Source organism: Kogia breviceps, chromosome 8 (assembly GCF_026419965.1).
Source record: "Kogia breviceps isolate mKogBre1 chromosome 8, mKogBre1 haplotype 1, whole genome shotgun sequence".
NCBI lineage: Eukaryota > Metazoa > Chordata > Mammalia > Artiodactyla > Physeteridae > Kogia > Kogia breviceps.
The window spans coordinates 66,671,254-66,691,308 of record NC_081317.1 but is presented as its reverse complement, the minus strand read 5'-3'; the positions used below and the strand labels follow the sequence as shown (position 1 = coordinate 66,691,308).

General features: G+C 39.6%; 2 protein-coding genes across 6 annotated transcripts in view; both read right to left on the bottom strand.

Annotated features, from left to right (window-relative positions):
- BRD10 (bromodomain containing 10) overlaps positions 1-11,779 on the bottom strand; it is a 104,892-nt gene extending 93,113 nt beyond the window's left edge. For 2 of the 3 annotated variants that reach the window (XM_059071799.2, XM_059071800.2), the window contains exon 1: positions 10,517-11,779. In XM_059071799.2, coding sequence (XP_058927782.1) covers positions 10,517-11,109 — 593 coding nt within the window. In that variant the 5' untranslated portion in view covers positions 11,110-11,779. The remainder of the gene's footprint in view (positions 1-10,516) is intronic. The other variant, XM_059071801.2, reaches the window with a different exon arrangement.
- Positions 11,780-14,147: 2,368 nt separating this feature from the next.
- Positions 14,148-18,771, bottom strand: RANBP6 (RAN binding protein 6). Of its 3 annotated transcripts, none has more exons than XM_059071848.2 (2): positions 18,545-18,769; positions 14,148-17,488 (listed from the first exon to the last, which is right to left on the bottom strand). In XM_059071848.2, the coding sequence occupies exons 1-2, from the start codon at positions 18,737-18,739 to the stop codon at positions 15,422-15,424; spliced, it is 2,262 nt and encodes a 753-aa protein (XP_058927831.1). In that variant the 5' UTR covers positions 18,740-18,769; the 3' UTR covers positions 14,148-15,421. The 3 variants fall into 3 exon arrangements, with proteins under 3 accessions (XP_058927831.1, XP_058927832.1, XP_058927830.1); XM_059071849.2 differs by having other exon boundaries at positions 18,604-18,758; XM_059071847.2 differs by having other exon boundaries at positions 14,148-18,771.
- Positions 18,772-20,055: the final 1,284 nt, after the last annotated feature.

The following is a 20,055-nucleotide window of genomic DNA, read 5'->3' as shown; positions in this document are numbered from 1 at the left end:
CCAAACAACTAACATCATAATACACATAGACAGATACATCACTACCATAAATTCTTTAAGTGCTATAACCAAATGCAAAACAAAGAATTACGGAATACAGTGAAAAAAGCAATTAATTCTGTATCAGGCTTCATAGAGGAAGTAAAATCTAAGCTGAGCCTCAGAAAATAATTAGGATTTCACTAGACATGGAAAAAAGAAACAGACAAGTAGACAAGATGGCACTCCAGATGTTTTGAAATTGCTCTGAATTTGATGAATGGCCAATGACTGTAAATGAAATTCTAGAGAAAGCCAATGTCTAGTTCAACAGTGTAACTGGAAAAACCAGAATTAAACTCACTGTACTCACAAAGTTATGACATCTTCAGTACAGTAAGCCATATATTAATTCTTTCAGAGTCCTAGAATACCAAGGGGGGCTATTTCCAGGACATTTTTCCTCTTAATTTAATGCAGAGCAAAACTATTACTTAATAGAGTTAAGTCTTTTTGAACACCTAATAGAATAAAAACAGGCATATCATAAGAATATTTACCTTCAGGTACTATTCAAATTCTGTTATTTCTGTTAAAGGCCTAATTTTTCCTTCAATTAATTGGAATTTTCTCTAACCAAACATCATCATAATTTATTGGATGTTTGTTAATTCTGTGGCTTAAAATTATGGTTCTTAAGCTTTTCTTGGCTCTGTGCTCCTCTGCTGACCTAATAAAGTTCTGCACCCTCTCCCTAGAAAAACTAAAATGTAGGCACCTGCGCATACTCCCACACACATTTTGGCATACTGTATGGAGTAGGGGATGTTTTAGAACTCTAATTAAAAACTTTAAACTTTAAAAAGGTTTGAACTCATACTGAACTATAAAAGAGAAACACAAAATTTAAAAATCAACCAGAAGGGCTTCCCTGGTGGCCCAGTGGTTGAGAATCCGCCTGCCGATGCAGGGGACACGGGTTCGTGCCCCGGTCCGGGAAGATCCCACATGCCGCGGAGCGGCTGGGCCCGTGAGCCATGGCCGCGGAGCCTGTGCGTCCGGAGCCTGTGCTCCGCAACGGGAGAGGCCACAACAGTGAGGCCCGCATACCACAAAAAAAAAAAAAAAAAATCAACCAGAAGACTATGAGGTCAATTAGTACATTACTCTGCCTGATATAGTGTAGAGCAATGCTATGAGAGCTAACCTTGGATCTCCTTTCATTGCTCCCTAAAATCAAATGAGAAACACAAAGAATAGCATTATTATCCACAGTTGATATATGATGTAAGATCATACAAATAGGTTTAAACGAATAAAAGCGACGGGAATAGAGTCTTAGGTCTTTAACTTAAGGTTTTTTAAAATTTTGTTACTATTTAACACATTAGCCCTATGTAACAGTGATTACTCATAGAATACTTTAACATAATTCTAAATTAAAATAGAGATTGCTCCATGTAATAGTCTATGACAAACACATGACCTTCAAGGTCTCCATTCTTTAGCAGCATGCCTCCTCACCCCTCCCCCAACACTATCCCTCACTTGTTACCACTTACTTCTTCAAGCTGTATTCCACACAGACATGAATATATGAATCTGCTTCTTAATTCTCTCCTACCTTCCCTTCATTCTATAACCTAAAATACAGTGCTAATAAAGGTTGACAAGTATAAAAGCTGTGATAAAAAAATACTTCAATGAGAGAAAAAATTCTAATTCTGATGGAAAATCAATCATGAAACAGTGTTACTATATCCTGAAGTATCACTCCTAGAACTTTATTGTACATAAAAACCATTTATGGAGTTTATTAAAAGTGTAGCTTTCCTAATCCCCTCTCTGAGATTCTGAGTTAACAAATTTAAATATGCTATTCTGGGACCAAGGAATCTGCCTTTAACACAATTCTTACGCTGGTGATCTGGGAAACACCTTTTGAGAGACATGCCCCAAACACTTTTGAAAATGACCTGTAGACCTTATAACCACTTAATTCTAAATCAACATTTATAGAAGTCAAACAGCAACAAACCAAGCAGAAAAGATTTTATATTCTAGTGAAAGAGAAGAAAAAGATATATAATTAAATCATATTATATGTGAGGTTGCAATAAATGCTATGAAAGAAAACAAAGAAGGTTAAGACAGAGGGAAAGCCTTGCAGATAAGGCAGCAACAACAGAAGAAAGGAGGGAACCTGGAAACTAGTTTATCTGTGGGAAGAGAGCCAAATTTAAACCTGCTTTTCCTCAAGCACAAGTATTCAAGAGAGATATAAAATGTTTTCAGGGGTTTCCTGGTGGCACAGTGGTTAAGAATCTGCCTGCCAGTGCAGGGGACACGGGTTCGAGCCCTGGCCCAGAAAGATCCCACATGCCACGGAGAAACTAAGCCTGTGCACCACAACTACTGAGCCTGTGCCCTAGAGCCCGCAAGCCACAACTACTGAGCCCATGTGTCACAACTACTGAAGCCCGCATGCCCCGCAACAAAGCCTAGCCCCCACTTGCCCCTACCAGAGAAAGCCTGCACACAGCAATGAAGACCCAACGCAGCCAAAAAAAATAATAAATTAAAAAGAAAAAATGTTTTCAATTTTGTTTACTGATTATATTCTAATATTTTTATCTTCCAAGTTTAGTAATTCAAATGTTAAAAAATGGGCTTGTGGGCTAACATGGAAACAATCTATAACTATTTCTAAGGGAAAACATTTCTATGTAATAAGTTTTTGAGATGATTTCTCTTCTCAGCACAAAATGAAATGGATTTGTTCTTATTTTTAGAACAAATATGAGAATAGACCCTGAATTCACTATGAACTGTATATTTAGCAGAATCTTGTTATCCTTTACTGTATTTGTTAGGCAATCTACCATCGAAATTGAAAAGCAGTTTGAAAACATAAAAGCATGAAATGCCACAGGGAAAATCCAATATTCTACATGCATGCACATTTTGTAAGAGAGATTTTCTTTCTGACCTCAACCTCAAAAAGCTGAGAATGTACACCATTATCATAGAAGTCAATGTACTAGGCTAGTATAGATTGTAAACTTGAAACAAAACTGTTTACCTTTAAAGCTTTTGCAAATCCAAACTGTAGTTATTATAAACTGCGATGTTACCATTTGAAGAAACGGTATCTAGCAGATGAGATGTATGTGAAAGAAAAAGGGGGCTATCTTTTGGAAGGAGAAGATCCCCAAAACACTTCATATGCTAAAGAGCAACTCAAACACTTTCTGCATTATATCTTGGCAACGTTTTTTCACTGATTCTAATTTAGAAGGCTTAAACTCCCACAAAAGAGCAATATTAGTAAAGTAGTACTTACAAAGTATAGCAAGAGGTAAATAGTTTTACCTTAAACTGGTTTATCTCAATCTGTATTCTCATCTTTTTTAAAAAAATCTTTTAGAGGGATGCCTAGACAGAAATGAAAAGGTCTAAATCCCCAGATGTACTGACATTTGAAGAGATATAAAAGAAGCTATCAGAGAGTTATTTTTGTCTGAAAGTACATTCTGATGGCTCTACTCAAAAGCTTTAAATATGAAAGTCTGGGGTGAGTTCTTAGCACTAGCTAGCCTAAGCCTTTAAAACTGCACTTACAGAATCTGTAGATTTTAAGTTTTGAATGATATTATAAAAAAAAACAACAGTAACACATGGTCATTATAGAAAAAAAGTTGAAATTGGAAGGGAAAATTAATCATCCACAGCTGTACCACTCAGTTACAACATTTAACATGACTGTACTGCCTTAAAACTTTGATGATACATATTTTTTTTTTTGCGGTACGCGAGCCTCTCACTGTTGTGGCCTCTCCCGTGGTGGAGCACAGGCTCCGGACACACAGGCTCAGTGGCCATGGGTCATGGCGCTAGCCGCTCCGCGGCACGTGGGATCTTCCCGGACCTGGGCACGAACCCGTGTCCCCTGCATCGGCAGGCGGACTCTCAACCACTGTGCCACCAGGGAAGCCCTGATGGTACATATTTTTAACCCAATTCTTATTCAAAGTTGTAACTACTAATTGCCTTTAAATAAAATATTTTATTAACTATAAAAGTAATATGCTTATTATAGAAAATCTAGGACATACAGAAAATTAAAAGAAGAAAATGAAAAATACTCGGGATCTTTCTACTTAGCAATAACCACTATTAACACTTCATTGGTCTTCCTAAGTCTTTTTGCAAAGTGTATATGCTTAATATCCTGACTTTTAAGCACGATTAATTGTGGAACATTCATGGGTCCCGGGTGGAAGATGATATAACAAAGGACTTGGTTATATATAATACTACCACTGGGGTTTATTAGTGTTTCCCATTAAAAAAAAAAAAAAAAAAAGGAACAACTACTTCAAGTAATTTAATATATATTTTAAAGATTCATATTATTATGGAAGTTCCTTGGAAATGAAAACAGCTATTATTTGTTCTCTAATCTTGCGGCAAGAGCCTAGAGATGATTTGAAAACTAAAACACAAATATGAAAAGGACCTAATCTTCTCTCCAAAAACATGATTTCTTTTCCCTGCTCTAATTTTTTTCTTAGAAATAAAAATAAATACAAGGGTACAAATACAATGAGAAACGAACTTTAAGGCAAAACACACTACAATCTATTAGGGCATTTTTACTGTATTAGATCTAAATCATTTCCAAATTATTATTTTCAAATGGAACAAAATCTCCTAAATAACTAAAGTCTGTAAGTTTACTATATTCCAACTAACACCTTTTATTTATTCCAGAATAAACTCTTTTCAGCGTCTTTAACTGCCTCTTCTCAATTAAGTATTTCAGCTTTTAATACACGTTATACACACTTCAATCATATTTTTCTAATCTTTCCAAATTGAAGATAGTCAATCCTTACACAAAGTTCTGCCTTTGGTCCCCTTGTTTTTTTAATAGACTCTGTCCTGGGCAATCTCATTCCCTCCCATTTCTTCAACCATCGTCCTTCTGCAGGTTAATTCCTCATTAAACACCTCTAATCTAGCCCTAGTCACTCTGTTGAGCTCCACATTCTGCCTTCTAATAATTCTGAGCTGCACATCTTCAAATGCATGCTCCTCTCACATTCCCTCGACATCACCATCACCTGGGCTCAAATTTATTTTGGCTCTCATCCTCTCCATCACACCCACATCCAATAGCTTGCCATTACACCACTTCTACTTGCTGAATTTACTTCTCTTGTATCCTTATTTATTATTTGTTTCTACTGCTTATTATCTCTTGATGGTATTAACTCAAGAGCCTTTTAATTGGTTTCCTTTCTCCATTCTCTCTCCTTCCATTTCAGCCTTCAAACCTCAAAATACTAGTAAAATCATGTCACTCCCTTAGCTAAAACCCGTGATGAATCTACACTGCATGCATTCTAAATTCCTTAGCAAGCAAACAAGGTCCTCCATAACTAGTCCTAGCTTACCTTTCTAGACTTATCTGCCATGACAGGACCTCATCATCCTACACTCTAACCAACCACTGGGTATAAACTATTCCTCTGGAATATGCTGTACTCTCCTACTTCCATACATGTAATTGTTTACCTACCACCTTGAAGTAAGGGATAAAGTCATGTTTATCATTGTAACTACAGGGCTTTACATACTACTTATCATAGCATAGGTCAAATAATTGTTTAATGAACTCCTCAACTTCACCTATCAATAGTCTACTCACCTTCCAAAATTATGACCTCTAGAATAAAATCTAATAAAGTATTTTTCAATGCCAACTTTCCCACCTCCCCAGAGTAGTTGATCCCTCCTCTGCACTCTCCTAACACTCTATAATAAAGCTTATCACAGTAGTCCTCAGACTATGCATGCTTAGAATATACAGCTGATCCTTGAACAACAGGGGTTTTAACTGCGTGAGTCCACTTATATGCGGATCTTTTTCAATAGTAAATACTATAGCACTACAGGATCCTCAGCTGGTTGAATCTGTGGATGCAGAACCCCAGATAGGGAGGAACCAAGTATACAGACAGTCTATGGAGGGCCAAGTTACACACAGATTTTTGACTGCATCGAAACCAAGATATACCAACAAAAATCCAAAAGTGATTATGTTCTCCCTGTTTGTAGGGAGAAAAACCTAAGGTACTAGATAGAATCTCATCAATTAAGGGTTTCCTTCCATAATTTGTTTTAAGCCTTTTGTATCCCCTAGCAAAAAATCATACAACTAAATATATCAATATTTCAGGATATTCTGCAGCAGTCCCATGACTTCCAGGTGTTCTGACAATGGAACAAGTTTGAAAATCAGTTTTAACACATTTTACATTTTACCATAACTGTGTGTATGTACCCTTTTTTAAACTTCTTGCGCCAGGAATTGTCCCCTAAGTCATAGAACAAAGCAGGTGCTCAATGTCTTGTTAGTTGAAATCCTTCATCCTCTCATCACTGCACTTAAACGTTTTCTGAACCTTCTTAAATAGCACTTTTTTTTTTTGAAGAATGGCAACTATAATAAATAGAACTACATGGAGTATCAAGCTCTAACATTATATAGTTCTGAACAAGAAGCAAATCCAGATTCTATTACCAAAGGGCCCCAATTTTTAGATTTACATTAAAAAGACAGAATTACAGAATCCAGTGGGGATGGGGGAGTTGGACTACTAGGGAGTAAGAAGCACCTTGTTAAAATTCCCAATTACTTTCTGGATTTTGATCTTAATTGAGAATAAACACGTCAACAAATTTCAAATTTAACTGAGGAGGAGATTAAAATCAGTGTACAAAATCCATTTGTATTTCAATTACTACTTGTACTTGGAAACCTCTTTTTTTAAATTTTTGAGGCTTCATGATGATGCTTTTGTACTCTCATGCCCAACTAAAAAGCAATTACAAAACTAAATAATCTTTAGCTATATTTTAAGAAAGGCTTTTTTTTTAACAGCCCATTACATGTACCACTTTTTAACAACTTAATTCAGAAATCAACTATAATTTTAAAAAGGATATATAATATTCAAGCTTATTTTCACCAAAATATTATTTTAAATGGCTAAAATTAAAATTTCAAGTTCAGCACTGTTGGGGTCACTGGCGTATCGATGTGTCTTCTGTAACTACAAGCTTTTAAAACTACATAGCAATATTCTTAAAGCTTTCAAAAATATTTTAAAATTTAAAAGCTTTCAAAAATATAATTTAAAATTCAGAAGAGGCAAAAATTCTTATTAGACATAACTTCCCAACTATTAAGTATTTTCTACTCGTTTCCACTTAGTAGCTGATTTTCTCCCTATTTCTAATGCTAATTGTTATTTCTCTCAGTTGCCCCAAATACATGAATGAGATCCCTTCTAAAATACAACTCTGAGATGAGATATGCTAAGTCTTAGTCCTAGTTCTATCACAAATATTATATATAGAACATATTGTTATATATTACTAATATATATTAAATATGATAAAATTATAAATCTTTTATAGATCATATACATATAGTCCTATTATACCACCACAAAAAGCAGACCAAAAAATTGAGTAATTTTAACAGGATTAAACAAAAATAGAATATACTAAAGTTGTGATATTTTCTTCCCTCTCCCCAATTGGTCATCCTGCATACCTCCTAGAAAGCAGACAGTACCCTGGAGAGACCATACTGTAGCCAGACCAAGTACCTGTAGTTCCCAGAAACACTATGCTGTTCCATGCCTTGCATTCACTGTAGTTCAGCATTCTGGAATGCCCCTCTTAAACCCTCCAAAAACAATCCGGAAGCAATCTTCAACTTCTTTAAGAAGCAGTTCAACTATAAACTTCTCTATACCTTTTAACTCCATTATAGAATCATCATCTTTTTAAGCATCTGTTTCCCTACTCAACTATACACCAATTAAGAGTAGGGAACTTCTCTTCTGATATCAGGGATCTGAATGTCTAGCTCTGGCAGATACATATTTGTACAATCAACACTCTCATAGCACAGACGAAGAAACTGAGATTTAAGTTATACAATGTGCCCAAGGTACTGATGCCATTGGGTTGCTCTGTAATGATAGTGGCACCCTCTATATCTAATGTATGTGATTTCTTGCTCACTAAAATGCTCAGTAGTGTATGGAGCAGCTGTAAAATTCTCCTTACAGTAAATTTCAAAGTAAGGGTTAATTCAATATCTTACAAACATATACTAGAAGACAAAAGAAAACAAATGATAACACCTAAGTGACTTTTTTTTTAGTACTAAAATACCATATACCACTTATTTATAAATAAGGTATCTGAGCCACCTATTTGCTGAAAATTATACTCATGTGCACAGTCTATAGAATATTGTTTTGGAGCATCTATATTTACTAACTGCATACAAAACAGTTATAACCTATGGGTTTCTGAAAGTTGTGCCCACTCAAAGCATTCATTTAATAATGACTCGGATTGCAGGCTAGTACAGAAAAAGAAATGATTTCCTAGTATCTACAAATGTGGTTTGTCAAATCTATTATTTACAAAATGTTTGTATACATCAAATACAAAAAAAGTGAGGAAGTCAAAATTTTAATTATCTCTTTGAGACCACCACATTACTTTCTGCTACTAAACTGCAAGAATTTTCTCTCTCTTGAACTAAGAACATCAGAAATACATTATTATGTTTATAAAAAAAAGAATGTTTTAAGTTTAAGTTCTAAGTATGGATTCTATTAGATCATATGGGAATACAGTATTCTGAACATTAGTCATTAGGAATGATTCAAAGCATTCAGAAATTTACCTTTATGTAAAGAGAAACAGTCTCCCTGCTCTTTTGCAGGGCTTAAGAAACACTATATACAAAATGCTTCTGAAAACACCTGTAATTTATTCAAACCTATAAGCAACTTCTTAGCACTTTGATGCAGCCATTCTCCAGCCTCATTCTAAATACCCGTTTCCAGTCTGTATAACTAGATGCTTGGACTAGAACTCTATGGCTTCTTCCAGGTCTAAAATCTTGTGACATCAATTTGGAAGATATTTTACTACTTAAAAATAATGACGTGTGAAAGGACTGTTTCTTATGTGAGTCATAACTATAAAACACTGTGGAGACAAGGGTAACGAACACCTACACAAATATAATGTCGCTAAATAAAATATTAAAAGTAATATACAAGACAAACTTGGGAATTATTCTATTACCAAATAATCCTACATTATGAATGGATTCAAGAAGAGGCTCCTCAGTTTAAATACAGCTGCCCTAATGAGTCAAGCACCATGTTAACCATTGTTTTCAGTGAAAGAAGTCACTGATAGTCTCGAAAACAGCATATGGGAAGCCAGTGACAGATTAGATTATTTTAAAATTACAGTTATAATCAAGGACCAAAAAATTAACACAACTTTTCAGGAGCTATTAGATAAAAGCACTAGTACACTTCCCAGTTTCAGATATGAGAATATTCACTTTATTCAGCTACAACTACTAGTATTATAATGATTAAAACTTATCTTGGGCTAACTATATGGGGCTGGCACTTTCGACTTTACATTTATTAATGCATTTACTCCTACAGCAACCCATTAATTAGGTACTGTCATTATGCCCATTTTACAGATGAAGAAACTAGGCCAACAAAGGTAAAGTGACTTGTCCAAGTTCACTTCCACTAGTAAAGAGTCAAACAACTGGTTCACTTCAACCACGACTTCCAACAATATTCAATTATTTTTCTATTCCTGAAGAATTTTCGATAGAGAAATTAATTTGGCTCATTATCAATTACAGAATTATAAATTAATACGTGTATTTTAGTAGCCTCCTGTGTTATATTATTTCCTCTTACGAAAGAAAAATAAATGACTCTGGATATATGGGTGGAGCATACCAAGAGCATCGTGCCATCTGAACTGCCTGTGACTTCTGGTACAATAGATACCAATACCTAAACGTATTAAAAATTTTGTGTTGATGCAAAAATTCAGTCTGCTCAGATGAAGCCGAAAGAAAAGACCAGGAGTACGCCACAGTAATTGTTAACCATTTAAATTACACGCTATAAAATCTCCGATGGCCGACTTGAGCAGTAAAATTACTATTTTAACAGTTTGAAATCACCTTTTTACATGAGCCAGAATTAATTTTCTAACGGTATTTCATTCCAAAAACGTTTAAAATTTTCTTGCCAAAACTGTCTAAAAGTTGCAGGTCCAACTTCCATTCCACTTAAACTTTTCTTCTCCCTACTCCTGTAATTCTTCCTATGGGCACCATTTCACTTTACTTCTAAAAACTTTACTTGCTCTTCGGCACTCGGGACTCGGCTTCCTTCTCAGCTTCTTCACGTCTGGGCGTCGGGTTCTTTCAGCCCACACCCACCACACCCCTGCGGGCCCCCGCCCAGCGCTGCTCCTCCTCCCGGGGTTCTCCAGCACCGACTCAGCACCTATCAGCGACGCCCCCCGGCCCCTGGCCCAACCCATCCTCGGACACGTGCGAGGGTGTATTTGTGTCAGCCCGTCAGTCCCGCCAGGGACGGGGCTCACTCACCGAGACAGAAGCGCCAACTTCTGCTCCAGCATCATCTCCAGCTTCTGGCCCTGTTTGGAGATCCAGTGGTCCACTCCATGCAGGCGGTAGCACGTCTCCAGCATCAACCTGAAGTCCGCCACGAACTCGGTGATGCCCCCGTATTGGCCGCTGGCGAACTTCTCCTCCATCTTCAGCAGACACATGCCCTTCCCGGGCTGCTGCCGGAGGGCGCGACTGCCCCGGCCCCCGCTGCGCGGCCCCTCGGCCGCCTCCTCCTCCCCAGTGGCAACGCCCCCCAAGGGCTGCAGGAAGGGGGAGGTGAGGCCTCGGTGCTTCTCCTGCAGAAACTCGCCCAGGATGCGGTAACCCTGCTGCAGCTCGTAGGTCAGCTCCTGCTCCTTGCAGCCACCGCCCCCGACCATCATCGCCTCCTCCTCCTCCTGGTCGTCCGCGTCCTCCCTCGAAGAGGCACTCCTTCCTCGGGCCGGCCCTGAGGCCGGGGCCGCCGCTGCCACCAATTCGTCGTCGTCGTCGTCTTCCTCGGCCGCCGGTGGCGGCCGCTCCTCCTCCCCGGCCGGCTCCATCTCCCCCGGCGTCCCGGGCACGCTCATGCCCCCGGCAGGCCCAGCTTGGGCGGTGTGGAGCGGACGCTCGAGGCGCCGGGGCACGCGTGAGCGCGGGCCGCTTCCTCAGGGCTCGGCTGCGCCGCGCAGCCCCAGCCGCATCGGGCCTCGCTCTCCTCAACCGCCGGCTCGGCTCGGTGTGCGCGGGGGTCTCGGGCTCGCCGCCGGCGGGGCGGGGTTACATGGCGCGCGGAGGAGGGGGGAGAGAAGAGGAGAGCCTAGGTGCCCTCCTCTCCCCTCCCCCCGGCGGCGGCGCGCGCTCGGCCCTCGCCTGCCTCACCCCCTCCGCGCCCCGCCCTGCTACTCTTCACACGCCAGGCCCGGCTTGGCCTCCGCGCCCCACCCCCTCCCGGGCCGGCTTGAGGGCTGGGAGGGGGCGAGGAGGAAGGGGGGGTTTTCTCTAGCCTCCCCGGAGGGGACCGAAGCACAGGGCCGCCGCGGCTTGGGCTCCTCCTCCTCTCCCTCACACCCCCTCCCGCCCCTCTCTACCTGCGGGGCACTCGGGCAGGAGGAGGTGGCGCGCGGACCGGGCCCGGCGACAACTGTCAGTTAGAAGCCCTGCTAGGCGGGGGGAAGAGAAGGGGGAGGGCACTCAGCCCCCCCCCCTCCAGGTTGGGGCGAGCTGTGGAAAGACGCAAAGAAAGAGGCACCGTTACCGTCCACGGTGAGCATGCGTAGTACAACACCACCAGCCCGACTTCACGTCCCGCCCCGCTAATCGAAAGCAAGGACTTAGTCTCAGCTTCAGGCCCTGAGGCCTGGTAGGTTGCACGGACCAATGATGTCATCAGCTTGTAGACGACTGTAAGGGGCGGAGTGAAGAGGGAAGTAAGGCGCCTGCGCAGCTTTGCTTGCCACCTCCTGAGAGGGAGGCCGAACGGGTTTTAAAATCAGGTGCTGTAAGAGGATATTTCTTTTGCGAGACCCCTATTAGTGCTAAAAGCTAAAATTAATCCTGAAGGAGCTTGCTAGATAACCTCCGTCGATGGAACATGAATTGTAAGAAGGTATAAAATGTAAATCCTATCCTTTTGTAAAAAAGTTCTCTTTGCACACTCCCTCCCCCCTGTGACTGCCGGTTTTTCATATAAAACTAGAATTTTGCGAAGTCTAGGGAGGAGGTTGAAGTACTCGACCAACTGAAACATGTTCACATGGAAAAGGAAAGGAGATGATTTGTGGAACTCGAATTTCTCAAACTCCTGTTCCCAGGTCTTAACATCAATTCCTGTTTTGGAAATTAATTCCATGTTTTCCGTTAGTGAAAAACATTTCCACCCTCTCGATTTTTGACATCTGATAAGAGTAAAGGAAGGGAATGGGACCTCATTTTTTAAAATCCTTGGGACGGAAAACAGTCTTCAGATATTTTAGATCTAAGCTGTGCAGCATGACCTTACAATCTCACTACACATTTTAAAATTACTGTTTAGGGAATGTCTAAAAAGTGAACTTATCATTCCATTAGTTGTCATATTGCTTAAAGTGAGGAGAAAGGAACTAATGGGTCCTTAAAGCAGTTATTACTATCTTCTCACGTTTTATTTTAAAGATGCACATATTACTTTTACTCCTTACACAGAACGCTCTTGCTTTAAACCTGGAATTACTTGAATACAAAAGTCAAAATTTTAGAAAGCAAGTGGGGACTTCCCTGGCGGTCCAGTGGTTAAGACTCCGCACTTCCACTGCAGTGGGGGTGGGTGGTGGCGTGGGTTCATCCCCGGTCGAGAAACTGAGATTCCCACATGCCACGCGGCGAGGGCCAAAAAAAAAAAAGGGAAAGCTGTATAACGAAATGATTGGGATATGCTGACTATTATGATTGTTTACTTTCCGTTAATGTGGACTTTTAAAGCACTGATAAAATTCACAACTTAAAAGTTTTTTTTCGTCCAGTTAAGTTAGACAGCAGCCTTAGGTAAAACAGTTAAGTGGCAACACTTGAAGTTTTAGAGTATTGACACCACCAACCCCACCACGCACAACCATCATCTAGTTTTCACGGTCTCCTCTCACCTCATCAGACATTTGTGCTGTATTAGGCATTTACAGCATTCTCTCTCCATAGAGCCCATAGATGTACCTCAGCTCAGGAACAAAGGCAGAGACCAGTCTTACTTCAGGGACTGACAGTCAAAACTGTGTCTAACTGAACGTCCCTCATTTCCTTTGACAAAGCCCAAGAATCTGGACCCACCTCACCCCAGCAAATATCACCTCTTTCTCTTTAGCTGCCAACCCTATTTCATGACCCTCGGATAATATTAGCTTGCATTTATCTAACAATGGGCCCCTAAGCACTTTATATTCGTTACCTCCTTTAATTCACACAATATTATGGCCATTTCACAGATGGAGAATTGTTTAGGTTAAAAAAGTAGTTTGCCAAAATTCACATCTAGGTCTGTCATACTTCAAAATTCTCCAGGTGCCTAACTCCAAGTCATATGGTAGATTTTCCAGTTCCTCATGTACAAGAGTGTAGGGAATTGCTAGAAATGTTTACCAAGGGCTTCTTAATTAAGGGATACTAATTAAGATAAAGAGGTGCAGGTGAGTAGAAGAAACCTCAGCTATAGGTCATGGAGAGGCCAAACTGACTGAGATCTTAGCTAGTATGAAAATAGAATCAGGTGCTTGAACTTTTAGAATATAGATAAGTGAGAAGAAAAACTGCCTTTCCATCCCACCATCCAGAGAAAACCTCTATTACAGTAATATCAATATTTTGTAGTGGGGTTTTTCTATTTATTCATCTATACTTTTAAACTTTATCTTAAATAAACTTAAAATTGTGACTATACTGTACCTAATGTCCTTTTCTTTTTTCTCTCATTAACAATAAATAATTGTAGGGAATGTACAAGAATTGCATATCTAAAATCTCAACTTCATATCTCTCATGAGCAGGCCTAGATGGCCTGCTCATGAACTTGTAGGAGGTGAAACAGACATTCTAATGTAAAAGGAATTCCAAACCATAAAAAAGAACACAGCAGAAGTACAAAACACCAACAGCAATATAACAGCTACCATTTATTAAGCACTTACTAAGTCTTAAATATTTACTAAATACGTTACATAGACAGTACTCATAATAGCCCCAGGAAATCCTGACAGATGTATTTGTTCTTAAATTTTGGATTAATAACTTGCTGAGTAGAAAGGTTTTTTCCTACCCTACAAAAAGCCTGACATTAAAGACCAACATTGCAATTAATATAATTAACCCTAGATTTACAGAACTGTTTTCTTATAATGTATACCTACTGCTAAATAACTGTTCTCAAAGCTGTTTTCTTTTTCTCGTTTAAAGATTAAATTAATTTTGCTTCCCTTTCATGATCACAATAGAATTCTCTTTAATGCTACTATATAATCTATTAAGAACTTCTCCAAAATAGAAATTTATTTAAGCCCCACTTTGAATCAGGGCTTCTCTTCTTGTTGAACTGCTTTGCAGGAAAAAAATGGCATACATACGCAATGCAATATTGTGCTCAAATACATAACACTGACTCCCACAAATATTATTTACTATTTGTCAAACACTGTGTTACAGTATGTTACATGCTACCAATGTTAGATGTACCAGGATGCACTTTTCAGTAACCAAGGTCCTTAGAGTCCTGGATAACTTGGAAAAAAAAAAAGAGAGTGGTCTAAAACTTCAAAGTTTTAACTCTCAGCTGGACACTTTGGAAACTAGAATATGAATATATCTCAGTCTCAGGAGGACATTATTAAAAAGTTCATATGTATTATGGAGAAAACTTCCCAAATCCATTGTAATATCTCAAATCTCTTTTCCAATTTCAGCATCCTCCCATTACTACGAAAACTAGGAGTATTATCAAGGAGGAATAAGCCTGCCACTATATTCTTCACCCACAATTCCAAAGATGTTTGTCCTGGAAGTTCTCCTATCCCATCTTTGTGAGCTCTTAGCATCTTGTGGTAGGCAGCATGACATCTTGACACCAAGTATACTGCTTGCCCAGCATCAATAATTCAGACAAATAGCAACAATTTATATACTTCACATCAACTAGAGGAAAGGTGACAAACATTTTAAGACAACAGAAGCACAGGTTATCACCATGGTCTGTGTTTAAGAGATAAAACATGCAAGGTAAACAGAGGCTATAACACTGACTAATCCTGGAGAAACATGGGGAAGGCATATAAACTGCTTAGCAGGAAGAAAACAGTTCTCTCAATTATAATGGAATCCACTCACAAAACTTGTTTGGAGTTACTTTTATGGTGGATGATATTCAAGTAATATTAAGGTGCTTCAGGCAAAATTTAGCAACTCCTGTAAGGCTTCCTGCTGCTCATCATCAAGCTGGGAAATGCATTCCAACCATAATTCTTCAGAAGTCTGTACCTGACGCACAACGTTAGCTAGGCGTTTGGCACAAGGATCTTCATAGTTAATAGTCTCATTAATTTTTCCTTCTGCAATTACACTGATTATTTTTGGAAGATTGGAATTATTTGGACCAAGTACAACTGGGTGGTTACTTTCAATTAAGTCACAGAGAAAACTCAAAGTCTGAATAGCTTCCTCTTTATCCTCATGCAATGGAAGCCATGACAACCAGTGTGGAAGAACTTCATCTACATTTACACAGTTAGGCTTAAACCTCAGAATCTTCCCTACTGCTGAGATACAGTTCTCTGTAGCAATGACATTTTTTTTGGTTTTGGAATTTGCACACTTAATAACTTTTACCAGCAGCGGAACAGCTTCTGAACATAAAGAACGATAATCATCTCCACCAAACTGTGCCATAACACCCAGGCCATAAGCAGCAGCTTGCCTGACTTCAGGGTTGTTGTCCCGCATATTTAGTAGCATTGGCCACCGAAAATATTCTACATATTTAAATGAGGTTGGACTGCAGTGTTCTATGATATCATCAAATATGCACAATCCCCACTGTCTGTCTGGCCATGGCCTATTAGAACAAATTAGATTTACAATTAATGGAAGCAGCTGTTCAAACCATGGTAAAATCTTTTCCTTGTAAGTACTAAATAATGAGTGCAAAATATCTGATACTTTGGTCAGAATATAAACATCACATTCATCCTCATCTTGCAGAGACATTTCAACCTGTTGGTCATAGTTTTCTTCCTGTCTTTTAACCTGTCTCAGTTCTTGGTTTTTAAAGTGCCCTTCAAGTTTTGCTTTCAGTATTTCTCCCAGTTCTTCCAACTGTTCATCATTGAGGCACCCATCTCCCATTACTTCAATGGACTTTGCAAAAGAATTCATTATTTCTGAGAGTACATCTGTATCAGGTTCGGTCCCAATAGCCTTGATTAAAGGATCACATATGAATTGCCACATCTGTGCAAGATACTCTGGGCCACGAATTCTTGCACATTCCAGGAGAAAAGGCATGGACTCTGCTGCTGCCACTCGAACATTATCATGGAAATAAAATTTCAGTAAAGGAACCATCAGTTTTACAACTTGTTCTGTATATTCCACGAATCCTTCCCTTAACTCCTTAGCATAATAAACCAACATCTGGCAAGCAGTTGCTTTTGCTTCAAGCCCTGAAGTCTTAATTCCAAAACTCTGCTGGTCTCCAAGATTTACAAATTGCCACCCATCATCATCACTCATATTCTCCACGTCTTGTGTGTCTAAGAGAGCAACGTCAGGTTTAGCTGAAGCAGTCTTAATAAGAGGCTCAATAACCAGTGGAAGGTACTGTTGAAAATCATTTCCAAGAATTTTACACATTCTGGCCCATGCTGAAATGATGTAAGAGGTCTGAGGGTCATCATCTTCCATATTATTTAAGTCTGATTGTGTTTTTAACAACAGTTGCATCACATTTGATGCATCTTGCATAAATTTTTCCTTCCCAACAGCAAGACCAACATGGCTAATGCATTCGATAGTTTTTCCTTTCAGAAGTTTGAGCTCCTTTTGAACAGCAAGCTCAACAATATGCTTTAGTGAGGGCATAAATATATCATAGTATGGAACAAATTTTTCTTCTATTGTATCTGCAACTGAGGCAATGGTTGTCACAAGCTGTTCCAAGGCCAACTTAGTTCCATTGCGAATCAACTCTTGAAGTTTAATCACCAAGATGGAATGTAGATTTCTCACCATACTATCCAAATATAGAACTAGCAATGATTTGGGGCAGTCTTCAATAAAAATAATAAGCGCAGAAGCTGCATGTGACTGCACACGCTGATTACCTTGATTTTCCATGGTACGCAACAGAGCTGCAATCACCGTTTCATGGAATTTCTTTTGGAAGTTAGGTGCAAAATCTGTAGCCATCTGTCCAAGTGTAGTACAGGCTGCAGCCCTCACCCTTGGATGAGGATCCTGAAGAAAAAGCAAAACAGAGTTAACTGTTTCATCTAGAATTGATTCCATTTGCTGATGGCATCCTTCTCCAATAGCAGATAAAGCCATTAATCCAGCATGTCGATATTTCCAGTCAGGGCTCTGAAGCATCTGCATGATATGCTCCTTAGTCATTGGTAAAACAAGTTTTCCACCGAGCCCACAAGCCAGTCTGTCTAGTGCACTCTCAGCAGCAACTGCATTGCTGTCAAAATCATCTTCTTCCATTTCATCAGCATTTACCCAGTCCTCATCATCTTGTAGATCAACCATCATTGCCAATATATGAGGAACTGCCTGTGCAATAATATTTGTATGTTTTTTCAACATTGGGGTTGCAGTTTCAGACAAGGTCACTATTACTTCAAGAGCCAGCTGGCGTTGCAGATTACTAAGTCTAGAGTCTCCACATAACTTTAGACTCAATTGCAGAGTATCTTCTAAATAAGGACCCAAATATTTAGGTACAGTATCTGCAATCTCAACAAGAGATTCTAGCACTGAATCATCATCCTGGTAGCATGAATCATTCACAGCCTGTAAGATTCCAGGAAGCAAGTCTGCAAAGTCTTTGAAAAGAGCAATATTATTCTCATTAGCAAGTACAAATGCAGCTGCAGCTCTAGCAGATAATGTTCTGATTGCTGGATGTTCTTGATCTTGAATACACTGGTCCAACAACCGTTTGATGATATCCAAATCGTGCCGATCTTTGGTCCCAAATATCCCAGGAAAGTGCCAGAAAACGTGAAGTGCAACTTCCCACAGAACCACATTTTTAGAGTAGATTGAATCAACAAGGAACTTCAGACCTTCGGGCCAGTGGTTAGTGCCATCCTCATCTATCAAATTCCTGGCCAGCACTGCAAAAATATCACAAAGTTTTTTCCTCATACTAGCATGGGTTTCTAACTTAACAGCCAGTATCAGTTCAATCTTGACGTCCCTCTGAACATCAGAAGGCAGATTTGGATAGACTTCCTCAAACCCAGAGGACAAAAGCCGTCGTAGCAGGGCGGCAGCCATTTGTCTCACCTCATAACCTGCTCTTCTATTTCTGACGGCATCTAAGAGGAATGTAGTCTTACACAGACCTGGGATATTTTCATAGATTTCCTCTGCTTGCCTCCGCACCATACAGCTTGGATTGATGAGGTTCTTCAGAAGCTGGTAAAACTCTTGCTTTCCCGACACGGTCGCCGGTACTCCGGCAGACCCGCACGCCGCCATCGCGTTCTGTCAAAGCGACCGCGACTGGGCAGGAGGGCGGGGGTCTGCGGCTCGAAGCAGTGACGTCAACGAGGCGCCGGCGGGGATGGGCGGGAGCGCTTCTTCCTCCGCTGCCTGGCCCTCGGTCTGGGCTCTGGGAAGGTGGGAGCGAGTGTCGCTCTCCATCAGTTTTCCAATAAGATGAAAATGTACCTGCAGAGGAGAAAGAAAATGAAAGAAAAGTATGATATTGATTGTATTAGAATGGGATTATGGATGATTTTTTCGCCTTTTCTTTATTTCTAAATTGTCTCTATTGTTGTTACACTGATAATTTTAAAACAGAGAGTACTCCTTGAAAAGCCGCTAAGTGAAAGAAGACGATCACAAAAGGCCACATGTTGTATGACTCCCTTTATATGAAAGGTCTTAAATAGGAAAATCCATACAGAAAGTAGATTAGTGTTTGGTAATGGCTAAGGGGAAGGGAGATAGAGAATGACGGCTGTCAAGGGGGTTCTTTCTGGGTGATGAAAATATTGTAGAATTGATTGTGGTGATAGTTGCACAACTCTGTGATTATACTCAAAACTATTGAATTGTACAATTTAGATTGGTGAATTGTATGGTATGTGAATAATACCTCAATAAAGCTGTTCATCAAATAAGTACAATAAAAGATAAAGACAATGATTACTACCCCACTATTAGGTGCGCAGACTCAGGTGTGTGTCTGAATCACTTGGCCTGTGGATTATAGTAAAGAATGAGAAAGACAACTGAGTAAAGTATGATGAAAATTGACCTGGGCTAGTAATCAGGATACTAGAATCCTGGTCTTGTCTCTAAACTGATTTTATATCCCTGGTCATGTCACTCAAGATTTTCTTTGCAAACTGTAAAATGCCTTTACAGTTTTTCTTTTAGTAGAAAGCTGCTGAGATTATTCTAAGAAATAATGCCCCCGAGGCTAAATATTGTTTCTTTAATTCAAGCCAGTGTGTCAATCAAAAACAATGATCATTCCTCTAACAATGATTAGATCTTACTTTTGTATTGGCACCTTGCCATTCTGTCATTTTGACCATTATACAGGTTTGCAAGGTTGGTAAGATAGGTATAATACTAATTTTAGGTGAGAAATGGAAACTCAGTGCTGACTTTTGATGGATGAATCTTTGTTAACTATTTGAAGAAAGAGAAGAAGTTTCTAAGTAAAGGGAAGAGCTATGTTCAAATGCAGAAAGGTCTGAGAGCCTAGTGTGATGAGTTCTGTCAGTATTTTTTTGCTGGAGCATTGGGTATGGGACTTGAGGGTCTTAGGGATGACATAGGAG